The sequence below is a fragment of the Gymnoscopelus braueri genome (assembly GCF_963280865.1).
Source record: "Gymnoscopelus braueri genome assembly, chromosome: 22".
Taxonomy (NCBI): domain Eukaryota; kingdom Metazoa; phylum Chordata; class Actinopteri; order Myctophiformes; family Myctophidae; genus Gymnoscopelus; species Gymnoscopelus braueri.
In genome coordinates, this window is record NC_137624.1 from 19,756,941 (window position 1) to 19,783,416 (window position 26,476).

The 26,476-nt window shown below is 41.0% G+C and overlaps 1 protein-coding gene across 1 annotated transcript in view; it reads left to right on the forward strand.

Annotated features, from left to right (window-relative positions):
* Positions 1-25,948, forward strand: part of LOC308077914 (breakpoint cluster region protein-like) — a 155,635-nt gene extending 129,687 nt beyond the window's left edge. Inside the window, exons 10-24 of the mRNA XM_080418912.1 lie at positions 6,216-6,337; positions 7,715-7,880; positions 8,733-8,852; positions 10,305-10,380; positions 10,952-11,056; positions 11,636-11,710; positions 12,597-12,694; positions 14,709-14,837; positions 20,392-20,451; positions 21,023-21,132; positions 21,247-21,386; positions 22,443-22,577; positions 22,856-22,961; positions 23,117-23,279; positions 23,813-25,948. Coding sequence (XP_080275038.1) covers positions 6,216-6,337; positions 7,715-7,880; positions 8,733-8,852; positions 10,305-10,380; positions 10,952-11,056; positions 11,636-11,710; positions 12,597-12,694; positions 14,709-14,837; positions 20,392-20,451; positions 21,023-21,132; positions 21,247-21,386; positions 22,443-22,577; positions 22,856-22,961; positions 23,117-23,279; positions 23,813-23,902 — 1,695 coding nt within the window. The 3' untranslated portion in view covers positions 23,903-25,948. The remainder of the gene's footprint in view (positions 1-6,215; positions 6,338-7,714; positions 7,881-8,732; positions 8,853-10,304; positions 10,381-10,951; positions 11,057-11,635; positions 11,711-12,596; positions 12,695-14,708; positions 14,838-20,391; positions 20,452-21,022; positions 21,133-21,246; positions 21,387-22,442; positions 22,578-22,855; positions 22,962-23,116; positions 23,280-23,812) is intronic.
* The last annotated feature ends 528 nt before the right edge of the window (positions 25,949-26,476 follow it).

Consider the following 26,476-nt stretch of genomic DNA (forward strand, 5'->3'; position numbering starts at 1 on the left):
TATACTGTAATCAGTGGTGGAAAAAGTACTGAATTGAAAATAGGGCTTAAGTGGTTAATGTATGTTTTATAATGTAATAATAGTAACTAGTAAAGTTTTCAAATAATTGTAGTGGAGTAAAAGTACAATATTTGCCTCTGAGATGTAGTGGAGTAGAAGTAAAAGAATTGGAAATTGGAAATACTCAAGTAAAGTACAAATACCTCAAACTTGTACTTAAGTACAGTTCTTAAAGGGGTAGTTCACCCCCAAAATAACTTTTTTTCTATTGATTACTGACCATCTGGAGCCTTGAATTCATAGATATTTTTTTGTTTTTGTCACATTCCTAAGCTAATAATTTGATTATAATAAATGTGTCCCCATTGATTCCGGTAGGAGACACAAATGCATTTGTGTCTCCTACCGGAATCAATGGGGCTAAATTTATTATAATCAAATAATAAAGGAAGGAATGCGACAAAAACAAATAAATATCCATGAATTCAAGGCTCCATGGGGTGAGTAATCAATAGAAAAAAGGTTATTTGGGGGGTGAACTACCCCTTTAAGTAAATGTACTCAGTTACTTTCCACCACTGCATTATATAATGTAATAGCAATTACAGGTGCAACAGTTAATCAAACAAATCGTTTTAATCGATTTAAGTGATTAAAATCACAATTTTTTCATAACATCATACATTTTATTCATGTTTTTTTTTAATACAGTAGCAAAACAGCACCTCACAACCTCCCATCACAACGCATTGAGCTTTGCAAGGCAATGCGTTGTGATTTTGCAGATCCCTCAATAGCAATACATAGTACAAACAAATATGCACCTACAGTATCTCTCTCTCTCACACACACAAAAACACTTACTCATACACAAACATACACATGCACAGATAAAGTATCACCACACGATTTCATGCAGAAACAAAACATGCAGTCACATTTTCACCCGCATACGTGCACCTACAGTAGTATGCATTATACAAGCCCATGCTGCATATGCGCACTCATTGCAGTGCAATGCACATTGCGTATTCGCTTGCCCCACTCACCCTTTTATGCAGATGTGTGCGAACTGCGAATGCTGAGAGCACAGATGCTCCTCAAAGCATGCACTCTAAAAATAGATATAGATCTTTTGTAAATTGATGCAATTTCGCACGCACGCACGCACGTACGCACACACACACACACACACACACACACACACACACACACACACACACACACACACACACACACACACACACACACACAAACATGCCTCCAGGAAGGCCCTTCAAGGAGTTGGTCAATATTTAATCTGCGTTGTCAGCGTCCTCAGCCTCATGTCTCCTTCTACAGCAGTGCTGGTGTTCTAGTCAGCGCTTACTGTATGAGAGATGGTCAAAGTCATATTGTGCCGTAGTGGCTGCTCTGCATTTTGCCATCTTGCAGAGATGGCTTGTTTGATAAAGAAGACGTGTTGTCAGTTTTATCAGATTGCTCTATTAGCCACTTAAACCTAGCCTGGTAAACCCCCCTCCCTCCGGAAATCTCATTTGCATTTGGTTTCAGGAAGGAGGGTCTGGGATTGCTCACAGAGTAAAGCTGCCCGAACTGCTGCGCATTCGAACCAATCAGCGGCTGCTAGGGGCGGGATCATCCAATCACCTGCCTAGTAGCTTGAAAAAATGAAACTCCGTCTGTCATCGATTCTGCGACCGGAGTCTCAGATGCAAGTACGCTGTGAAACAAAATGTGTGTCGCAAGCTTCTTCCATTTGACGGAGTGAGGTAAACTTAAACCCTCTAGTCTTAGTAAACTTGACCTGAGTACTTGGTCGGTTCTTTTCCCCCCTGTACACCAAATCTGCTGATCTAATCTGATCTGCTATTTTGGGTGAATGTTCCCCCCAGACTATGGATGCTAGGGTTCAAGTGGTTAAAGAACATAGTGGGCCTCAACTGGAATCCAATTTTCTGTATCCAAAAAGCACAAACAAAAACTAATAGAACATCAGCATGTATTCACTAATGGTCAGTCAAAGATTCAGAACATTCAGAACATGAGAGCACTTATACTGTGTAGATACAGCATCTTGCTTTACTCAGTCTTTTCTGTTCAGCTCATATTTTGGAATGCTAAAGGGATATTCATACAGTCTTAACTCTCACTGGATATAGTCTAATTCTCAATTATGCCTTGATTTAGCAGGGAATAGACAGATTTGAGTGCGTTCAGTGTGTAGGTGGCCAACCTTGTTTTATTCCAACAGAATGGTATTCCCATACACTTTACTGCTAGGGGCTTGTAAACCCCAAATCTATATGCTTCCCTCCCTTTAACATATCTATTTATCATGGGATCAATGGCGTAGAGCCTTAACACCAGAAGAAGATTAAAGGTACTAGGAAGTTGAAAAGTAGTTGAAGTTGGCTGTCGGGTGGAACTCTTGTATGTTGAAAACGGTTACTTTTCAGGAAATGCAAAAAATAGTTGAATTAACTGAGTCCACCTATTTAGACTGTTCTAAATATTATGTTAGTATTGTTACTGATGTTAGCTGGCCATTACAGTTAACTATCAACTCAAGATCCAGTTTTCTTCTCTTGCATGTCGCTGATGCTGGTCTGATATTTCTATAATTTGTGTTTTTCGGACTTTATTTGTCTCTTCCTTCCTCTTTTTAAATTCTCATATTGTGACGTACGTTGGAACCTTGGTTTAAAAAGGTGGTACAAGGCACCCTAGAAACCATCCGTGCAAAAATCACTATGTATTCCAGTCTATACCAGCTATATTCTGCAGCATAAGCATTGCAATGCCCACCATCAGGCATCATTTGGTACCGTCACTGTAATGTTGTTTGTGTTGGTGAATGGTCAATGTGCTTTTTGGATTATAATTAATTCTAATAATCCAGATTTATCTGCAGTATTATTGTATTTTCTCTTTGATAATCCATTCCCATCTTGGAATCTGCTGCAGCCTAGGAACGATCTCCTTGGGAGCTATTAGCTAATTGGATCACTCCCCAGGCCTGATTTGATCATGTGTCTGGATTAGAATGAAAGCATCTGTAAATGTGTGTATGTATGGCTTTACCATTTGGTCTAACACACCATGCACCATGGGCAAAATAAATTGGTTTCAATACATACAGTAGGAATACAGTACATGTATAAATGGAATTTCCTTTCAGAGCATTCTGCGTCAAACATAGAAGAGGAAATATAAGCAGGTGGCTGTGAACACAGGAGTTGTATGCTTATACCATACTATGCTATTCTATATACTTCATATCTGTGTCTCAATATGTCCGATTGTCCGTTTTATTTGTTTATATTTGACATTTTGGGTCTACATGGTCAAGATTAGTAGAAACATGACAGTAGATCTAGTGCATGTGAGTTATTTACACTAAGTCTAGTCAGATACTCAATCAGTTTTTCTTAGTTTCATGGTAAGCAAGTATCACATTTATATTCTACCTACAGTATTCACACTACTTGGCAATGTACAGATTACAGAAATATTTTTTTCCCAGTTATAATAAAATCTCTAACCCTAATGCACATTCTCAAGTTTCTGTCAACTACAAACTGTAACGTTTTGTATGTCCACATAAGTTTCAGTTAATAATGTGATGATAACCAATGTGAGGACGCACCAAGGCCCATAAATGTAATTGACAATGGAAGACGACTATGTTGTCAGTTAATTTTCTTTAGCATGGGGTCAGTGCATCTGGTATTTACTCCTCCATTCCAGTCAATCACCATTAAGAGCAAATGACAGGCCACAATACAAAGGAGCTCATTTGGAAGTTACACATAGTAGGCAATCATAGCAAGCTTTGCTATCTAGCTAGTAATGAATAATTATATCCACCATTGGGGAATTAAAGCTCTGGCATGTCCTTAGCGAGGGGATTAGGACACAATTATAATCTGCTATAGATCTGTCTGTCTCTCTGTCTGTCTCTCGCTCTGTGTGTGTGTGTGTGTGTGTGTGTGTGTGTGTGTGTGCGCTCTGGCAAAGACCAGATATCTTACTATGTCCTTGCAGTGGACCCTGTGCGCTAATGTTTCACATGTTTTACATGCTTGGCATATAAGGCATTGCAGCATGATATCTACAGAGTTCAACTCTCTTTTTCTCTGTCTGTCTGTCTGCCTGACACACACACACACACACACACACACACACACACACACACACACACACACACACACACACACACACACACACACACTGGTTGATTGATTGATGCAGCGTGGCCATGCACTTTGCTGAGGGAGGTGGGGAAGTGAATGAGGATCTATGATACCCCCATCACCATTACAACGCCAGTATAACACCAGTGATGAGGATAGAGCCTTCAGGACAGACACTGCAGGGAGATGAAGGTAGAAGGTGAAGAAGGGATGTTGAGTAGGGGAAAGAGAGGAGAGGAGAGGGGGAGGGGGAAAGTACAGGGATATGATTGGCTGTGGTCAGCTGTGATGTCATGCTCCGCCAGGGCACTGTGAGGTTGACTGGAGAAGGTGGGAGGGAGGGGTAGTGGTGCGTGGTCCATGGGGAGCTCATGGAATGAACGTACGTGCGTGCGTGCGTGCGTGCGTGCGTGCGTGCGTGCGTGCGTGCGTGCGTGCGTGCGTGCGTGCGTGCGTGCGTGCGTGCGTGCGTGCGTGCGTGCGTGCGTATTCTGCCTTGGGCCCAACTTCATTATACCCATTCATTCCAATAGAACTCAAAATCACAGTATTAGCGGAGTCTGTCTATGTCTGATTTATAAGTAGTTGATGGCAGATCAACTACTTATAAAGCTCACAATGCGTTGCGTTGTGAGCTTGAAGGTCTGCTATTTTTGGTGCACGACACAATGTGCACCCAAGTATAAATCAGGCATTACTCATGCTTCCTATCTTTACACACAGTTAATATTCTACTCGTGCACTCAGGGCTGACCTCCTTTGAATCTGTTTGGATTGTTCACATGCAGCCTCTCACTTCATTTCGTTGGTTTCTTTGAAAGGTAATTGACCTTCTGCCAAATTTGTGAAGACGTCCTTTACCCAGGACAACGTTGGAGCGATGCAGCACACAAGGATAAACTGTATTATTGATTTATTATTGATACCTATTAATTTAACATACAATAGTTGTCAGCACCTCTTGTCCTTCCCCAACACCATAACTGCCCTCTTCTGACAAGAGGACAGTATTACATCACATGTGGAGAAAATGATAGCAAATGAACCCTGCATTTGTATGGAACCAAATGTTTGGTTTCTGTTCCCCTTGTACACTCTTTGGAGTTGGATTAACACTGAGGACTGTACACTGAGGACTGTACACTGTAGTATTGTGCTTTATTGTTCTCACTCTACTGAAACACTACAAGACGGATTACTGCATTATGAAATACTTTCATAGGCTCATTTACAATATTACACTGGATTCTCACCTGAAGGATCATTCATTCATTTGATATCATGAATCCTGAAGAGTTTAGGTTTTTGTGGCATAAAGACGGTTGTAGAGGCATTTTGCTGATGTCGGTTGAGCACACCTCAAAATGAATTTTTTTTTTCCCCTGCGGCTGACAGCTTTAAATGAGGACATGGTTAAAAAACTCCAATAAAAAAATTATGCAATCTAAATTAAACAACTGTACGAATCCTGGGCAGCTGCTCAAAATGTTACTTTCACAATGTGAAAGTGAAATGGACAAGTGATTTTGGTGTGTATACAGTATTTACACATTTCACAATGCTGCTAACGATATCATACCTGTCTTAAGAGGTTTATCATACATGCCGTTCTACCAATACTTAAGATCGTAATAAAGTTATAGTTATCTATACATTTCAATGTGGCTTCATTATGTACCTCCAGTATTATTACTTATTCTATTATGTTTATTTTTATATTGTTGTTATTTTTAGGCTATTATTATTATTATTATTATCTTGTTTTGTTAGCACCTGTAGTCTCTGCCAAACATGTCCCATCAACATTTCGCTGCTTGTACCTGTAGTGACAAACAAATCCCTCTTGATTCTTTTCTCCTGGCTTTCAGAAGGCAAACACATTGTTGTCAACAGTTCTTGTGGCGTGAATGTAGAAGTTAAACGGCCACTTAATTGATCTGGACTGATCTACAGTTAAGTTATTGACCAAATGGCCTGTAATGACCACAGCCTCTGTATTGTTTTGTGTTGCTGCTGTAGAACCGCCAGCTGTTGAAGGATAGTTTCATGGTGGAGCTGGTGGAGGGAGCCAGGAAGCTACGACACGTGTTCCTCTTCACCGACCTGTTGCTCTGCGCCAAACTTAAGAAGCAGATCGGAGGGTAAGGAACAGTGTTAATTTTGACAGCAAATTTAGATTTTGTGTTTAGTCATAGTCTTCTGAATAAAATGTTGTTTTTGACATCTGAAATGTTAAATTTTTGTCTAGTTTTAGTAGACAAAATATCATAAGATTTTAGTCAAACAAATCTACAGTTGATTTAGTCGACTAAAATATATTTTGGCGGGAAGTGATGCCGTAATGCCTGATTTGAAGCGTTGTGAGCTTGTAGATCGGCTATTTTCGGAGCGCGGCACCTGCGCACAACCAAGCATAAAATGACTTTTTTTTCTGTCTTAGTTCTACTGGAACTCTTCTCCACTAGTCCCTCCCTAATGTTTTAGTCAAATTTGTATTTGTTAACGAAATTGTCAATATGTCCTAGTTTTAGTCATCCTAGCTTAGTTTTTATTTCGTTTTCGTGACGGAAAAAAGGTTCTCCACGAAAATGTTTCGTCATCGTTTTAGTCGACGAAATTAACACTGGTAAGGAACCAAATGATTTGTCCTGTCTAATGCACTATTGACCTTTTACAATTTGGATGTTTTGAATGTCATTGAAGATGACAGCCTTTATTTTATATCCTATTGCAGTTTCTACTCTTTGTCCTGAGATGCCACACACGTTACAGCTCTCAAAGAAAGAATGATACAATTATTAATAATTAATGGTTGCCCTGGGAGCACAGTCACTGACCACATAATTGCTCCATCCTGGGTTTGAATTCTACTCAGAACTGTCATCCTATACTCTTCTTTAATGTCTCTCTGTTTTGAAAAAGCAGAAACACTTTAAAAATCACACCCAGTGTGAAGTGGGCGGTGTGGTCACAGTGGTCATCACAGTGATGGAAGTTCACTTAAAGAAAAGTAATATTGTGGACCAACCATTGTACACCCCTAACTTAAAAAAACCCATAAATGTGTTTTTTTTAAGTGCATAGTCCTATTTATAGGGCTATGCACATGTGTCATGTTTCCCTAGCCAATCACAGTCCTGAATAGACTGTGATTGGCCAATCACGGTGCAGGGTTAGGGGGGTACATTTGTGGCCAATCACAGCGCAGGATTTGGTGTGCAAATATCCAAACCTCACATATAGGGGCGGTTTCACCGCCCAAAAATGATCATAAAATAAATACGTTTACATTTAAGTACATCTGCTTGCCCCCTCCCTTTGTCCTCTCTCGCTCTCACTCTCTCTCGCTCTCTCTCTCGCTCTCTCACACCCCCACTCTCCCTTCGATACCTCCTCAATCAATGTATTCTCTCCCTTGGCCCTTGCCTTTACCGCTCCCCTCCCCTCCATTTCTCCTTGCGTCTCATGCCCCTTTGTCCTCCTCTCATTTCTCTTATACCTTGTTCGTCCCGCTGCAGTAAAAGCCAGCAGTATGACAGTAAGTGGTACATACCCCTGTCTGAGCTGACCTCCCAGTGTCCTGAGGAGGCAGAGCCACTCACCATCCCTCAGGTGCCTGACGAGGAGCTCGATGCCATGAAGGTCAAGATCTCCCACCTCCGCAGTGAGATTCAGAGAGAGAAGGTTGGTTGGCCCGTCAAAACCCCGGGGAAAGCATCCGTGTAATTTTAGATTTTGTACGTTGGCTATTCAAAAATAGCAGATCTACAAGCTTGTACATCTGCTATTTTTGATCGTTTTTTGAAAAATCTTGAAAGAAAAAAACGTTTTCTGATTTTTTTTTTTAACACAAATCTTCGCTGGTACAACACATTTTCAGAGGGGGGTCCGCGGCCTTACCAATTTGGAGGTCCTTGGCACGAAAGTAGTTTGAGAACCACTGATTTAGAGGGCATTTGTATAATCGGCCTCAGGTCTTAATGGGTTAATGTCGATGTGCACACACACAAGGTCACACGTTCAGGGACAAGCGCCAGGCGTAAACACAGACACATGTGAAAATATGAGCCATGCAGAGAGACTCACTGAATATTAATTAACGTGTATGGTATACATTCTGTACTTCAGTGGTTCCCAAACTTTTTAGCTCAAGACAAGAGAAATTAGACGTTTGCCCGGTACCCAAACTAGTGAAAATAGCAGATCTACAAGCTCGAAACGTCGCGTTGTTAGCTTTTACTACTTCACTACTTCTTTAAACATTTGTTTTCTAATGGAATATGGAATGTCTTTGATTTAAAAAAATATATATATAATTTATTATTGAAATTGTTTTGAAAAATCATTGAGTTTTTTTTAATTATTATTCATGAAAAATGTAGCATTTCTTTTGTTGGATTATAATTATTATTATTTTTTGGACATTTACTCGTGACCCATAAAAATGTGTCCGCGACCCACACAAATGGGTCCCGACCCACTTGTTTGGGAGACAGTGCTATACGTCATAGCCTCCCCTTGAATCTATGATTTCAGAGAGCCAACAAAGGCTCCAAGGTGATTGACCGTCTCAGGAAGAAGCTGTCAGAGCAGGAGTCTCTGCTACTGCTGACCTCCCCCGGCACGGCCCTGAGAGTACACAACAGGAACGGCAAGGTCAGTCAGAATGCTGGCTCGGAATAACACCTGCACGCTTAACCACTTACACCCCATATGGGTGGCCGGAGTCCCTCAGGGCTCAATACTAGTGTGTTTTCAGTTTTGTGTTATTGTGGGGAAAGCTTTCGCAGAAAATAGCCGGTCGACAAGCTCACAACCGCGTTGTGAGCTTGTCGATCTGCTATTTTCAGCGAAAACCTTCCCCACAATACGGATGCTGGGGCTTAAGTGGTTAAACCCTGTATGGGTAGCCGGAGTCCTTCAGGGCTCAATACTAGTGTGTTTTCAGTTGTCTGTTATCGCGGGGAAAGCTTTCGCTGAAAATAGCCGATCGACAATCTCACAATTGCGACGCGTTGTGAGCTTGTCGATCTGCTATTTTCTGTGAAAGGATGCTGGGCCTTAAGTGATTGATTGATTGATTGATATTCTGTCAAGTGACACATTGCACAACACTTTATCACAAAGATATAAATCAGGCTTTATGGGTAAATGTTTACACTCTGAGTCAAAGTAACACTGAGGATTTTGTTTTGTCTTTGCTCATTAATATGCTGATCATGCTTGATACTAGATCATTTTTTCATTGCCTTCCTCATCTGTTTTACCCTGTTATTGTCTCCGCCAGGCCGAAGGCATGGCGAGAGAGTATGTTTTACCCTCCGTCCGTCCGTCCGTGTGTGTGTGTGTCCGTGTGTCCGTCCTGTCTGTGTGTTAGCAGCTAATCTCCGGCACCGTTGGCCCGGTCGCTCCGAAACTGTGCACACACACTCCCTGGATGCCAATTCAAAACCTCTGGCCCAATTTTTTCACATGGGCCTGTTATAGCGCCACCAGGAGGCCGATTTGTGCAAAACCCTTTTTTTTTACATTACTCCTACAAATTTTATCCAAACGTCATGCAAATCGGTACACAGTATCTCTATAGTCATGTGATCAACACAGATCTATCCAATTTCCCATATTCCATCCTCATTGCCTATGGTTGGCTTCCAAAGTTTGCAGGATTGGTCCGTTTTGAACAAAAAGCCTCAAACTATGCATGCAGCTTGCGATTTCCGTGAAATTTCACACGCACATTCCCACTAGGCAGAGGAAGAAATGCCACCCTTTTCACATTGGCCTGTTATAGCGCCACCAGCAGGTCTAATTTAGCAAAACACATTTTTGGAACAAAATGCCTCAAATCATGAATGCAGTGTCTGATTGCCGTGAAAGACCTAAGAATAAATGGCACCCTTTTCACATTGGCCTATTATAGCGCCACCAGGAGGCCAGAATAACGTACCTGACCTGGCGGAGACCTGTGCTCTGAGGAGCACTTTTTTCTAGTTGTTTTTGTGTTTTATTCATTTGCACATATATATGAAAAAGTTAATTATATTTAACCTTATCATACATTTCCTCTCCCTTCTGATTAATTCATCTGCTTTGCTGTCTGTATTTCAGAGTTATAGTTTCTTGATTGCATCTGACTATGAACGTGCCGAGTGGAAGGAGATGATCCAGGAACAGCAGAAGAAATGTAAGGATGCCATAGTATTGATACTGTTGTTGGTGTCCAGCAACGTATTGCAGCCTTGCAAGATAAACGGACTGTAAAGGTCATGCATCATGCCATTTTCACTTTATCTGTGTTTTACTCATAATGTGGGGGTCTCTGACTACTAACAAAAACAAAAGTGAAATGTGACTTTTAGGATGTTTGTTGTAGTGCTTATGTTGTATGTGGTCAAAGCAGGACTTAACTCACTGAGTGCCCGAATTATTTCTGGCTATTTCTGACCAGTACGATTTTTATTTTTATTTTCAAAGTAAAAAAAAAGTGCTTAGGAAGCGAGATACAGCCTTTTTCAGTTATAAGTTAAACAAGGAGTGGATGGAGCTGCAAATCTTCAGATAATGATATCTTGTGTTCTTTTTTTAAAAGTTTTTTTCTATTATTTTTTTTCAAAAACACGTGAAACACGTTAATGGCACGTTGCACCATAGCGGTAAACCACGTGAAACACGTTAATGGCACTCAATGAGTTAAGACAGACATTTTACAACTGCTTCCTTAAATATATTTATTTTTTACTTCCATTTTCTTCCAGGTGTTAAGAGTTTCTCTTTGACTTCCATGGAATTGCAAATGCTGACCAATTCCTGTGTCAAACTACAGACTGTCCACCACATCCCACTCACCATTAACAAAGAAGGTATACCTGTCTCTGCCTTTCTCACTGTGTGTGTGTGTGTGTGTGTGTGTGTGTGTGTGTGTGTGTGTGTGTGTGTGTGTGTGTGTGTGTGTGTGTGTGTGTGTGTGTGTGTGTGTGTGTGTGTGTGTGTGTGTGTGTGTGTGTGTGTGTGTGTGTGTGTGTGTGTGTGTGTGTGAGATATAGAGAGATACTGTACACACACACAGTATATTCTTGTATCAGGGAAAGCAATTTTCCAGTGCTGTCTCATGCTCAATTTACCAGAAATTATATATCATGGAGATAATTTATGGGTGTCCAACCACACAGCTTTCATGTTTAAAGTTCCTGGTCGCTAGTTCCTCAATGTGCAAAGAATAAACATGAAATGTTGTAATGATGATGATAGTGGTGGTGAGGATGATGAAGATGGAGATGTTGGTGAGAAAAGTACATTAATGCACATGTTATGCACTGTACAGCGCGTTTCTATTTTTGTCTTCCTTCCCATGTATGAAACTGCTCCAATATAAACAGAAAACTGCATACCTCTCTAAGCTCTCCCTTTCCTCCCCCTCTTGTGTCTGTCTGTTTTTCCAGAGGATGAATCCCCTGGACTCCATGGGTTCTTGAATGTAATTGTTCACTCTGCCTCCGGCCTCAAACAGAGCTTGAGTGAGTCACTCTGATGAACTCCTTAGCCTCCATACAAACTACAGCAAAAAGAGATTAACCACATGAACCCTGGTGTCCCTATTTCTGGGCATGTAATAATCGGCATGTATTCTGTGAAAATAGCAGATCCACGAGCTTTGCGACCCGTTGTAGACACATTCTTTTGAAAGCCACGGCTGCTAAGTGACCATGGAACAATGGAAAACGTTAACTTACTGCTCTAATCCATTTTTAATTGAGAAGAAAGAAAATAAAACAAACCATGAGTTTTGGATAATGACTTTCTAAGATCCCGATTAGCTTTGAGCATTTGAACATTAAGCCCATATAGCAAAACTAGTATCGATTTTTTTTATGGCATGGCTTTGTAGGAGGCTAGCCGTCTAGATTGGGTCTGTCTGTCTGTTCATGTGTTTGTTTGTTTGTTTGTTTGCTTGCCTGACTGGGGATAAGCTTGATCAAATTCATTTTGAAATGTTTCACTTTGATAGTATAATGAAAGTCGGTGCCTTTGGGATCAGATGGAAACCATGCCAAATTTAGAGTCATGTCATAGATGCGTCAGAAATGGCTGATCAGACTGACCACATGAAGTCTGACCTCCACATGAAGCCATGCCGCTGTTAGACCCCATCTTGTTTTTGAGCTAAAATCATATTTTCCACCACTTGTGAAGATCTGTTTGAACTACAACATAAACCAGATATGCCATATTTTACCTAAATGACAAAACTTTAACATTCTATGGAGGCAAAAATAGCAGGACATTTGTTTTTGCTGTCAGTTTAACACGCACAACACTGAATATTCAACATTTTCAGCAAACTTTAATATTTGAGCTCATATCTTGTATTCTATTCCTTTATATGTTGTGCTCCTCTTTTAGATCTGTACTGCACATTAGAGGTGGATTCTTTTGGCTTCTTCGTAAACAAAGCCAAGACGAGAGTTTATCGCTACACCACCGAACCCAAATGGAACGAGGTAAGAGACAACGATTCTACTAATGTACAGCATGAATCAATATGTAATCAGGTTGCGGTGGTCTCAAAAACATAGGAAAACTGGTAGAAAAAGACTGGCACTCCACAAAAAACTTTATGAAGACTCCTTAGACAGAGACTAAGAAATATTTACATTTATATATATGAAGGATATATATAGCACTGACGAAGGTCCTATGAACGAAACGTTTGCTGCTTTACTTCTCTCTTTGAGCACTACCAGTTTTCCATCACTAGACATTTTGAAATATTTCCAAGAATAATATTAATAAATTAAACATACAGTATGCCCAAAATACCAACATTTATCGAATCATACACCATATACTGTACAATTTCCAACTTTTGCAACTTCATATAGTATGTATAAATCTTGACAAATAAGCATAAGACATAATAAAGAACCAATCCAATATCTCCACTGTACCGCCACAAAAGGAGGTAATTTCTTTTGATTCTAAACTGTAAAATCTGAGTGTTAATTTAACTCTTGGGTGTGTAAACCTGGGTAATTTAACACTTTTCTGTGTGTATACTCATACATTAGCATTTTATCTTTTTTTACTACTTGTACTTACAGTATGTCTACTTTTATGTATAAGTGGCATGACACATCTGGTACAGTGAACTGTGTTCTCACCAGTATGCTGTTCCTCTGTAAGTAATGAGGAGGTAACTAAAGACGGAGAACCTGCACTGTGCAGCTGCATCCCCTGCAAACACATACAGTATACTGTAGACACACACACACACACACAGACACACACACACGCACACGCACACACACTTAATGGCAGAGCTTTATATCATTGCTGTCGGGCAGAAACCTCTTATCTCCATATTTTAACTTATTGTGTTTTTTTTGTAAACTAATGCCCTACTTGATCATACTACAGCGTCACACAAAAGCATCAAAAGTAGCAGATATACAAGCTCGAAACGCGGCGCGAAGCGGCACGCTTTGAGCTTGTAGATCTTCTATTTTTTTGCCGTTTTTGAATCCTGAAAAGTAACAGTCTTAACCCATTAAGACCTGGAACGCATCTGTGTCACTTTTTGATTTGAGCTAAAAAGCATTATTTTACACTTTGGCTATTCAAAATTAGCAGATATACAAGCTCATAGCACGGCACCGAGTGCCGTATACGCTCAAAAAACTGTCGGGATTTAGAAGACATTTGTAGAAATCGTCTTCAGGTCTTAATGGGTTAACAGGACATATGAGGTTTACACCCGACAGACGATATCAAAACTGAGCTCTGCTCACGTGGAGTAGCTCCGAGACACAATCAGCGTATCTGTTCATCTACAGTAGGAATTTTCCGCCGTGGATCCAAAGGCTTCCCAAGTACTTTGCTCAGCAAAGTGGAAATAGTGTTAGCTAATGAGGAGCCGCTGCTGATGTTGAGGATGATGACTCACGTCTGTAGAAATGCCAAGTGAACCAACGCAGCGCGTGCCCTGGAACGATGTGCAAACCATATGCAGTGTGCCTCCTTACATAATGAGTTCATCTTAATAAGCCTTGATCAGCTGTGCAGTGTGATGTTTGTGTGATGCATTTAACCACTGAAACCCTCGCATCACCTATTCTGGGGTGAACATTCGTTGAAAATAGCTGATGTACAAGCTCACGCTGCGTTGCAACGCGACGCGTTGTGAGATTGTAGATCGGCAATTTCCGAAAAGATATTTGGTGTCCCCCCCCCCCCCCCCCCCTGAGCCATCAGCTGGATGAAGCTGAAACTGAGTTTTACCCCACATATAGACAGACAGGCATAAGATATACAAACAGACAGGCAAAATACAGTAGATTGACACACACGCACACACACTTGTGGACTGGATTTCTCTTTCCATCCTCTTTGTCTCCCTTTCATTGTCTCCCATTCTTTCCTTTGTCTTTTATCTCTCTTTCTTATCCTCCGTGTGCAGCACAGAAGGCCCTCACAAAGCCTAACCACCCCACAACTCTTGTCTTTTTGTTTGCTCAGGAATTTGAGATTGAACTGGAGGGCTCTCAGACCCTGAGGCTCCTCTGCTTTGAGAAATGCTACAACAAGAAGCAGAACAAAGACGACGGGGAGTGTGCCGACCGCATCATGGGGAAGGGACAGATCCCGGTATGTCAATGACGTCGCCCTCCTCAGCAGCGACACCATGAGTCATCATCACACATATACATGCAATTATGTCACCGTCACAGTGCATGAAATCCACATTATGCCTGCAAAACAACAGCACTGATTGCTCGATGTCTCCGATTGTACACGATAGAGCTTAATTGGATTAATTGTGTTATGATGTAATGGCTGAGTGGGGTTTTGTTTTGCATTGTAAGGCACATTTCAGGCTTACTGTTATCATTCCTGTTCAGTATGTGGCAAATGTACAATGCACTGTTACACCGGCATCGAACCTAAAGATCATGCTGCCTTTGTCATGCGATGGTGTCGTTCGCCGAAAAGAACGGATTTTCAAGCAGACTTTGTTCGGTGAGCAGCATCCGTGTGCAACGAGGTATGAATTAGGTCGCTGTTTCTCTGGACCCTTATGGGACTGTAACTCTGAGACTGTACAAATGGAAGAAAAAAAATCGACACTATACAATTCTCAGTGTTAATTTAACTCTGAGAGCGTACAAATGGAACCAAATGGACCCGTCTGAGAGCGTACAAATGGAACCAAATGGACCCGCGAGGGTCCATTTGGTTCCATTTGTACCCTCTCAGAGTTACAGACCCCGCAAAGGGTCCATTTGGGCCCCCTGGTGGGCCCCCAACCAGATGTTGAGAACCGGGGAGTTGGGTTATATAAGGGTGAGAGGGTAACAGCCAGGCCATCCAGCCCCCGCGGAGATGGCAGCCATAATTCATGCGTTTAAAATGCCAGGTCCTGCATATTCAGGCGGCGCTACACAATCATTCACACATTGTTCAGCACCAGAGACGCGCGCGCAGAGGGAAAGAAAAAGGCATTGTCCGGAAAGTAGCCATGAGGCTGACTGGTCCCAGGTTGAATGGATTTGGCAATGCTGTTTCCATGACAACCCCAGCATTAGTGCGAGAGTCATTCAGAATTGACAGAATGAGAGAGAGAGAGAGAGACTGTGGGGGGAACAGTAATGCTGCGTTCACACTGGCCGACACAAAGGATACAAAGATACCAAGTTACACAGCATATCTGTAGCTTTGTATCTTTGCAGCTGAAGTTGAAACCTGCTCGACCTTTTTGGTAGCTTTTGTAGCGGCTACAAACGTGGGATGTAATCTCTGTGTCTTCGCACGGCTGACTGGCTTCCATTTGAAACAGGAACGGCAGCCTGTATCTGTGCGGCTGTCAGTGTGAACGCATGCAGCGTGAGGAACAGAGAGGGGAAGGTGCTGTAGTAGGAGGATGAGGGGCTGCAACGATCGATCGTTTTCTCATAGCGATTATTCTAGTGATTGCTTTTTCGATTAATCTAAATGTAAAATGTTATATATATATATATATATCAACGAATCAATTCATAATTAAAGCATTATATTTAATACTTCGTCGCACAATGGTGTCGACGAAAATAGCCGCTTTACAAAGCTCGGATGCAACACATTTGTGAGCTTGCAGATCGGCTATTTTAACACTCTTTTTTTCTTTTCACGCCGCTTCGCGCCGCGTTTCGAGCTTGCGGATCTGCTACTTTTGATGCCTTTTCTAATGATCAAGTAGGGGGGGGGTTGGTTAATTTACGAGAAAGAAAGTTAAAATATTGAAGATAAGAGCTAGGTTTCTGCCCGACAGCAATTTATTCTATTAAATCGTCGATTAGTTTGTTTAACTGTTGCACCCCCCTGAGGATGAGCAAACAGGGGAGGAAGATGAGAGCGTTTGGATCAGGTGAAGAGGGAGGGGTGTGGAGCAGATGTGTGCTGTAGGACGGCAGGCTGGCCAGACCGGTCCCCAGTGACTCGCTGTGAGGCGGGAGGCTCTGCTTTGATCCACATCCTGCAGGGTGTTCTGTTCCTCCAACTCCCAACCGTGCTGCTATAATGTTCTCCGCCTCTCTGTGTGTGTGTGTGTGTGTGTGTGTGTGTGTGTGTGTGTGTGTGTGTGTGTGTGTGTGTGTGTGTGTGTGTGTGTGTGTGTGTGTGTTACTATACTTGTGAGGGCCAAAGGTCCCCACAAGTACAGTAGAACAGTGGTTCTCAACCTTTTCATGTCAAGGACCCCCACAATGATATGTATTTGGCTGCGGACCCCCCGTCTACAAGCTCATAGTGCGGCACTCTGTGCCGAGCTACGAGCCTGTATATCTGCTATTTTTGAAGTATAGAATATGGTTAAAGTCGTTAAAATGATTGTGACTCTATATTAACTACTTTAGCTGGGGACCCCCTGGTACCCCCCCCCAAGGACCCCTGGGGGTCCCTGAACCCCACTTTGAGAACCAATGCAGTAGAATGTGAGAATTAGACATTGCACGGACCATTTTCCTGGTCCTCACAAGAGAAATTGTTGTTTTATGGATCGAATAGATTTTTAGGGTTAGGTGTACATTACAATTAGGGAGAGATTAGGGTTATGATTAGATTATGTAGAGGTTAGGTTTAGAGTTACGCTTGATTTATAAATAGCTGATCTACAGCTTGTAGATCGGCTATTCTCTGCTTTAGGGTTAGCGTTGAAAATGACCCATTCATTTTTTGGAAATGCCATTCATCAAATTGCCATTCTGACATAGGTCCTCACAAGTATAGTAATGTGTGTGTGTGTGTGTGTGTGTGTGTGTGTGTGTGGTGCAGGCATTTGTGTGTGCTTGCATACGAGTGTGTGTGAGAAATCAATATTCAGGCGTGTCCGATTACACTCACTCAGACACACACACAAACATGATGTTAAATGAAAGCAGTCATGGTGATATAGTAATAATATGAAGGTAGACCTGCATGAATGAACATGTACATTTCCTTACGATACAGTAAGTTATTGATCGATTGATTGATTGTAGTGACAAATGAAATGGCACGATAGCACAAGTCACACATACACAAAGATCTCACAGAGGCTAAAAACACGAGAAGGCCCTCGGGCTTATTTCCATTGTGGTCCTCTATAAACACTTAAAAACAGCCAACATGTGACAACTGAGAAACCCATAAAAACATACAGAACACAACATACTGAATAAATGCAATTAGCAGCACAAAGCATTGCGGTTTGCTGTCAAACATACTTTTACATATTATATTTTCAAATTAAATTAACATTACGAAAAACCAGGAGCATGGCAAAAACATTTAAACTGTGATTATATTCAAATCAATAAATACTACCTGGATTGCAGCCAATCTTTGTAACCCCTTTAAATATATATTCAGAGAAGCTGAGAGCATGCTGGCAGTGTGTGGTACATGCACTGTAACTGAATAATGGTACTGTCAATCTTTTTTAAATAATTGTTTGTAAGCATTCCAAAACATATCTGTTCTTAATTCTCTTACAAAGAGCAGAAACAGACAAATACAGTTGTCACCCCCAATATATTCCTGATATTATGGGAGGCCTTCCTCATTGTTCGCTATCAAAAATTAAACATGGACACACTGCTCCCTCTAGTGGTTGCTATATTAATCACCACGTACTGTAGTATATCACAATGCCAGCCAGCTGATGATGTCAGCCTAAACAGCAGTGGACAGTTAGCGAAGTACATTTACTTGAGTACTGTACTTAAGTAAAACATTTTGGTATTTGTTCTTTACTGTTACTATTTTTGTTTTTACATATTTCAAAGACAAAAAGCATGCACTCCAGTACTTTAACTTAACCACTTAAACCCCATATGGGTGACCGGAGTCCCTCAGGGCACTATACCAGTGTATTTTCTGTTATCTGTTATTGTGGGGAAAGCTTGCTGCGACGCGTTGTGGGCTTGTCGATCTGCTATTTTCTGTGAAATCCTTCCCCGCAATAAGGATGCTGGGTTTTAAGTGGTTAAGTACAAATGTGGCTGAGCAACTTTCACTTGTTGTTGAGTAATATTTGACCTGGAGTATCTATACTTTTACTCAAGGACTGGGGTTGAGACATGCTGTTAGAGCCTATAGTGGTACAGTATGCTCCTTAACCGCTAGGCCTACACATACATTAACTGACTACTACCTAATTATGTTTTATTCTCTCATCTTCTAGTGTGTGTTGTTGATCTGTACATACACTGTTGGTCAAAAGCCTTAATGCAAAATGGATCATAAAGGATATAAAGATATGAGAAACTTTACAGATTTCTGACAGTGTGAATTTAAGGTTATTGTAAGTTAATGTTACAGTAAAGCTTGAGGTAACTGATTCAAGGGTAGATTTCAAGCTGTGTGCGCGCGTGGGTGTGTGCGTGTGCGGATGCTGTGCTTGGGTTTCTGTGTGTTTATGGCCCTGTACAGTTCACATTGAGATTTGCCATACAGAAAAATAATGCTGGATAACGTAGCTAAAAGTTGAGACTGTTCTACTCTAGTTCAACTTATTAGCACACTTCCTCTATCTCGCTAAGAGGGAGTAGAATTCATCAGTATTGCTAATAAGGAAAGGAGGGAAAAAAAAGAAACACAAATTGTTGACTAAATGTGATGTTTAGGGAAGGTGCAAGAATCCCCTGGAAGCACCGGAAAGGAAAGAGGTATAAGAGTTTGTTGTTGACGGTTAGATGGCAAATCTGATCTGGTAAATCAGAATCTGAACTAGGTTGCCCCGGCTGTGCCTAAGTTAAAACGTAGCCCAGTTTGGACATCATTTCTCAGAGTTGACACACTATACATATAACAGTGTTAGTATTTATTATTTGCACGAGCTGAAATAGTTCCAAAGTAGACAGAAGTTACAACTACACCTAGTCCATAGTAGGTGCTACTGTTGTGACCACTGTAAAACAGTGATTGTCATGGTGCGTTTTTTTGTAGAATGAGGAGGAGCGGCTGATTTGCGTCAGCAGCGAATTCTATATGACAGATTACACCCCTTAGGGTACGGTCACACTGAACTTTAATTCTGCCTATGCGGCGGACTCTGCCAATGCTTTTCAATGGGAATGGAGCGGTTTGTTGCCCTTGCACAGCTTTCCGTGTGTTGTGGACACCTTGTGTCTATGCGTTTGATGCGCCACAGCGCCTCCAATAGAGAAAAAAGTATTTGAAGCAGATAAATGCTCGAGACAGTTGCTGCTTCCCTCTCTGTCCAATCGGATGAGTCAAAGAAAGACCGGCCTGGCAACATGAAGACAAAAGGCGCAGCAAGCTACTTTTTTTTAGGCTGCTCTGGCTGCACACAATGTGCGTTCTATGTCATAATGTATGACATGTATGTATATATGACATAGATTTATACTCGCCCTTTTGTTTTCCAGGAGGAGAGATAGCCTACTGAGGATTACTGACCTGTTGGCAGAGGCTTTTGTTTCTCAGTGAGACCTAATACATCCCTGTGCGATTAAGCATGACAGGCTGCAACCTGCAAAATGTTACATAAAAGAAACCGATGAAAAGTATTAACGAGAGCTTGTGGCTAAATAATAGCTACATCAGATCCATTGGAACACTGGTTATTTTTTCCCTTTCCTGAAAAGTAACGGTTTTGGACATACAAGCTCTCTATACCCGACAGCGACGATATTATACATGTCATTATGCTTCTTCCACTCAGCTTGAGCCTCAGGCCCTCCAAGGCAAAGACTGGCAGAGGACTGTCATTCCTATGAATGGGGTGAGTGGATTGCACTGGTGACTCTTTCCAGAATATATATTTCTCCTTTTGTATTACACAGTAATATCCTCAGTGTTAACCACTTAAACCCTCTATACTTTGTAGACCAGGGTCCCCCTGTGGTCTATACTTGGCCCCCTCCCTTCTCCCCTCTACCCCAGATCTATTTGCAGGAAATAGCTGATCTGCAAGTTCACAACACATTGCGTTGCGAGATTGTAGATGAGCTATGTTTGCCATTTTTTTTATGTTGGCCTATTTTTGCAGAATGTTCACATGATACGCCCAGGATAGGGACGGTAGGGTTCATGTGGTTAATTAAAATCTGAGACAGTACAAATGTTTAACACTGAAGATTATACTGTGTACTATTACGCTATTACTACTACGCAACAATGACTACGTTTGTAGGCCTTTAGACTACATTGCAGGCTAATGACTAGGTACCTATGACATGTTAATAGACATGTGTAATATGACATGAGCCATAATGCCTGCAATGCAATCAGTCATTGTGTGAAGTGTTTTTTTTTCTACTTTTAGCAACTTCTCTTCTTTTCTTCTGTTTTAGATTGAGGTTAAGCTTTCTATTAAGTTTACCAGCCGAGAGTTCAGCCTGAAGAGGATGCCTTCAAGGAAACCCATGGGTGTTTTTGGTGTCAAGATCTCCACAGTGACTAGGTGAGTTAAGAGCGTGTGTGTGTGTGTGGGGGTGTGTGTGTGTGTGTGTGTGTGTGTGTGTGTGTGTACATTCTTGTGCTCATCTCTCATGTTCTCTATTCTATATCTATCTAGGCGGGAACGTTCCAAGGTGCCCTACATTGTTCGTCAGTGCCTTGAGGAGATCGAGAGAAGGGGCATGGAGGAGGTGGGCATCTACCGGGTATCAGGAGTGGCCACTGACATCCAGGCCCTGAAGGCTGCTTTTGACACCAGTGAGTACTGATTTTAACATTGTAGGTCAGTGATTCCCAAGGGCCCTACCACAGATAACCTTTTTATCTCTTGGACCCTTGGAGGTTAAGAAACAGTGTTATAGGTATATAGTATAACGGATATTTGCAGAAAGTTAAAAAAGCTAAGACGTCCCCCTTTTTTAATTACTGTTAAAGGTTATACATTTCTCAATTCCTCAAGACTGTCCAGTCAAAATTTGAGGAAAATAATTAGATTTTATAATGTCAAACTTGAACTTAACAACAAATGTATGGCTGTGTGCGTAGCCCCACAGAGTGTGTTCTGTTAAATTCTCAATTAAGCTTGATTTATACTTTGTGTAGCTCGCTGAAAAAAGCAGATCTACAAGCTAACAAAGCGTCACAGAAGCATTATGCAGTCACCAGAAAATCACTAGAGATTTTTTTGCTCTAGAGCAGGGGTTCCCAAACCTAATGATGTCAGCCTAAACAGCTGGTTCCCAAAAAATAAATGTTTTGTCTCCCTGGGACCCAAACGTTTCTGCTGCTTTTTTTTTGTTTTTTTGCTATTTCTGAAAATGTAACTGATTCAAGGGTAGATTTCAAAACCTCTATTTGCCTGTGTGGAAGAAAGCTGAGAAGACTACAAGAAATGTTTCACCACGAGGGAACACTGGTTTATAATGTTCTTTTGACTATCTCTCTGTTCATCAGATGATCATTATGCAGTTCCAGCACTGTTGGTACTTCCATGGGTACACTGAAGTGAGACTTTTCCCCCGGCGTCAAATTATTAACCTATTTCTGTTTGTTGTGGGCTAACACCCTTTTGAATGTGTATAACCAGTATGTACTGGTTGGTTACTCCGTGTGTGTGTGTGTGTGTGTGTGTGTGTGTGTGTGTGTGTGTGTGTGCGTGTGCGTGTGCGCAGCTTCCCTCTACGAGAAGAAGCAGCATGGTTATTGCCTGGTTGTTACCTGGTTTTGAGATGAAGTCTTGTTTTGGTCATCTCCTCCTCTTCCTCCATCACCACAGTGCGTCCTGTGCTCACTATTGTCATCTCTTGCTTACAGATAATAAGGATGTGTCGGTGATGATGAGTGAGATAGATGTAAACGCCGTCGCTGGGACATTGAAACTTTACTTTAGAGAGCTGCCAGAACCCCTGTTCACTGACGACCTCTACCCCAACTTTGCAGGAGGCATCAGTAAGTCACTGAGCATTTTACCCAGTTTATTAACTTGGCACAATACAGTTATGGAAATGGCGTCTAATGTTTTGAACATAACAGCGATGAATCTTATTATTCACAGATATTAAGCAGCATGAATGAAAGTTGCCTGCATTAAGTTGGCAAATAGAAATTTTGCCATGTTCACATTTTTAATTCATTCAAAGGATTTGAAGTTGACATTATTTACAACAGCTTTGTTAGCTGTATGTTAATGTGTCACCCATGATTAATAACTGCATCGTTTTGTGCAGCCCTGACGGACAGTGTCGCCAAAGAGAGCTGTATGTTGAACTTGTTGCTGTCACTGCCAGAACCCAACCTGGTCACATTTCTCTTCCTGTTGGACCACTTGAAGAGGTAGGTCAGGCGTGCACACACACACACACACACACACACACACACACACACACACACACACACACACACACACACACACACACAGATGTCATAACATTGCTTGCATGTTGTCTCACCCATTAATTTAGTCTGTGTCCTCTGATCCTCTAACCCAGGGTTGCAGAAAAGGAGTGTGTCAACAAGATGTCTCTCCACAACCTGGCCACAGTGTTTGGCCCCACCCTACTCAGGCCTTCAGAGAAAGACAGCAAGATCCCCGCCAACCCCACACAACCCATTAGCATGGCGGACAGCTGGTCGCTGGAAGTTATGTCACAGGTAAAGTACACAGGCCACAGCTGCTCCCAGTTCCGCTCAAATGATTACCTACACTTTAGTTTCGCATTAATCTGTCTGCGCTACTGCCTTAAACATGTGATGTAGTGCACGTTATACGTGTTGGATATTTATGATACTTCTTTCCTTTTATAGTGACAGACAATAAATGTGCACCACAATAGAAGTTTTTGTTTTTGCACACTTAACTGTTTACGCTACATTTCATTACTAGTAGTACCTTACTTGTATTATAACTGTACTACTGTGCTGTATGTTTGACATTACTTGTACTACAGCACAATCTGGTGGAGTCTGTCACACCAACACTCACTTCAAGACAAATCGATTCGAAATGAGGCAATGACACAAAGAAATGTAAACGTCAACATGGGGGGGCGCTGATGGCCTAGCGGTTAAGGGCCTGAGAGCCTGACGACCTTTGCCGCGTGTCACTCCTTGTCTCTCTCTCCATGTTTCCTGTCTATCTCAACTGTACATCCACATAAAGGCAGTACTCTCTCCTCTCTTTGCAGGTGCAGGTGCTGTTGTACTTCCTCCAGCTGGAGACAATTCCCACCCCGGACAGTAAACGACAGAGCATTCTCTTCTCCACCGAAGTATAGAGCAACACTGTCTCCCACTTAGACTCTGAAGGACTATGAAGGAGAGAAGGAAAGAAAAGGACGTTGGCTCAAACTGAGTCCATAACAGTCTGTTTTTGAATCTACTGACTGAGTCAAAATGTCACTCTCGCTGGACTGCAACAGCAAAGGAAGGTCTCTGGCGATAATTAATGGCCATATATCCACCAGAGGGCGTCGTCGTACGTGTAAAGTTCAAAGACATGACCCAATACTTTGCAGCACACGTACAGTAATCTCCCCAATGAACACTGATTACCATAGGCTATGTACATCACACCCAACATTTAGTGTGATACTCTGTACCTCCAATGATACAGTACATTTCATTCCCATTCTCCTTTTCACTTTGTTTTCACTGATCTTAACATTGTAGCTTCACAGTACACCAACAAAGCTCATTTTGTTCTTCGTTTCATTTTTTCCCTTTTTTTGTGTGTAACGGCTAATTTATTCATTGTAGAACAGATTTTCAACTGAAAATGTAGTATAAATTAGGCTATGTAGTATGTAGTGGTATTACCCAGCTTATTCCATGTATTTTTATTTTGGACAATCATTAAGTCGATGAAAGCTGAAAGCTGGCTTGTTTATCCATTTCAGATATTGAGAGAAGTGAAATTCTGCCAAGAAGACACTTTTTTCTCATTTTTTTCTTTCTTTTTTAAAGTTGAGCATCCAAAATCACCCTGTGAATCAAGAGAGGGACAGAAGATCATACGTACACAGACATAAGCAAACCCTGGATGGAAAAAGAGACATACTGGAGGCTGTTAGATACTCAAAGAAAGACTGTAAAATAAATAACTGTTGAAAAGCACACAGATAGTCAGTAGTGCGTTGCAATCAGACTGCCTGTAGTTTTGAACAGAAAAAGGATTTTCCTCTATTTGTGTTGTTAGTGTCTCAAGGTTTGTCTTCTGCTTAAATATCCAAGCAATATATTTTTTAACATAGTAATTGTTTGTGTTCTTATCTTCGTTCAAAAGATGTCCTTATGAAAACATAAGACATCTGGCCAAAATAATATGTTGTTTGTTTCATGGGGAAAACAATTGTATTTACAGATACACTATGTACATAATCTTAAAGCTGTATTTGTTTGTTTTTTGTTAGTTTTTTTAGCAGTGTAATTGTTATTATTGTAATTTATTTTGGGGTCTGGGGAAGAAATCAAAGTTAAATATTTGTTATTCTATGTCTACTTTTTGGTTTGATGAAGACAGTGGTAGATCATAGCCTTGACTTTAAGTCTTGCATTAAATAAGCAGGATTTAGCCTTGTTCTTATAGAAACAACTCTGCTGTTCTGTCCAGCCTATCAATAATACAGATAAATAGTATGAAGGTAACAACACACATTTGTCATTTAATACACAGCAAAAAATAGTGTTAATTTAACTAAGTTCAAATAACTCTGCATTTTGCTGGGTATGCTCCTGTGATAAAGGCACAAGCTCTTTAACTGCTGGGTCAACTGTATGTCATAGTAGTTAGTCTCATACCCAGAGACCATTGTCCATTTAGTCTGATATCGTGTGACATAACACGGAACACATGTATGACATTTTTTTTTTTTTTTACTATTTAATCTGTGGCTACGAAAGTGCACTCATCAATTGTTAGAACTACTGTATTACAAACAAGTGACCTGAGCACTCGGTTTCTATCCACTGAAGACCTATTGATTTTTCATGAAGTGATATTTGTTCATTCTATTTGATGTCATTCTACCCATCTCTTTTCTTTCATCCATATCATGGATACATTCTGATAAATCTGTGTCCGCATGTGCCCTTTAATTGTTTTGTATTCCATTAAGCTTGAAAGTTACCCAACTTGAGGGCCAAGTTGATGAAAAGCTCTTAGAATATTTTTGTTGTTAGAAATAATGAGAGTTTTAAGTCTTAATTTCTGTACCTTGATTTAACATGCAGGCATGTTTTATCGAAGATCTGTTTGATCTCTTTTGACAAAATGTATAATTGGAAACTTGATATACTGTAGGTTTAGGGTGTTAGTGGCTCTTGAAATTTCTGGTTTACATAATACGGTATGTCCTTCCCTGGCCTATTAAAAGATATTATGAATATCATGTTTAGTGATGGCTTGGAAGAAACTGGTTTACACATTCTGAGATTAAATGTCTCATGCTTTGACCCCCCCCACACCCATCCCCTCTCCCATAATATATACTGTATACCACATGCATTATCGTCGCTGTCTGGAGGGAAACTTGTATGTCCAAAAAACTTTACTTTTCAGGAAATGGATGTAATGTAATTATTATTTAGTCACATGCTATTGTTAATACTTTTCATTGGTTACATATTTATAAAACCCACAGACTTAACCGCTTTCATTTTCACGTTCCAAAAACGGCAGATCCACAAGCTCACAACAAGTCGCGAGCTTGTAGATCAGCTATTTTCGATACTTTTGTGTGACTCTCTTGTATGGCGAAGTAGGGGCATTCATTTACAAATTTGAAATGTGGATACACAACATGCCCGACAGCAACGATATGAACATAGCCGATTCAGCAGTTTTATGGAGC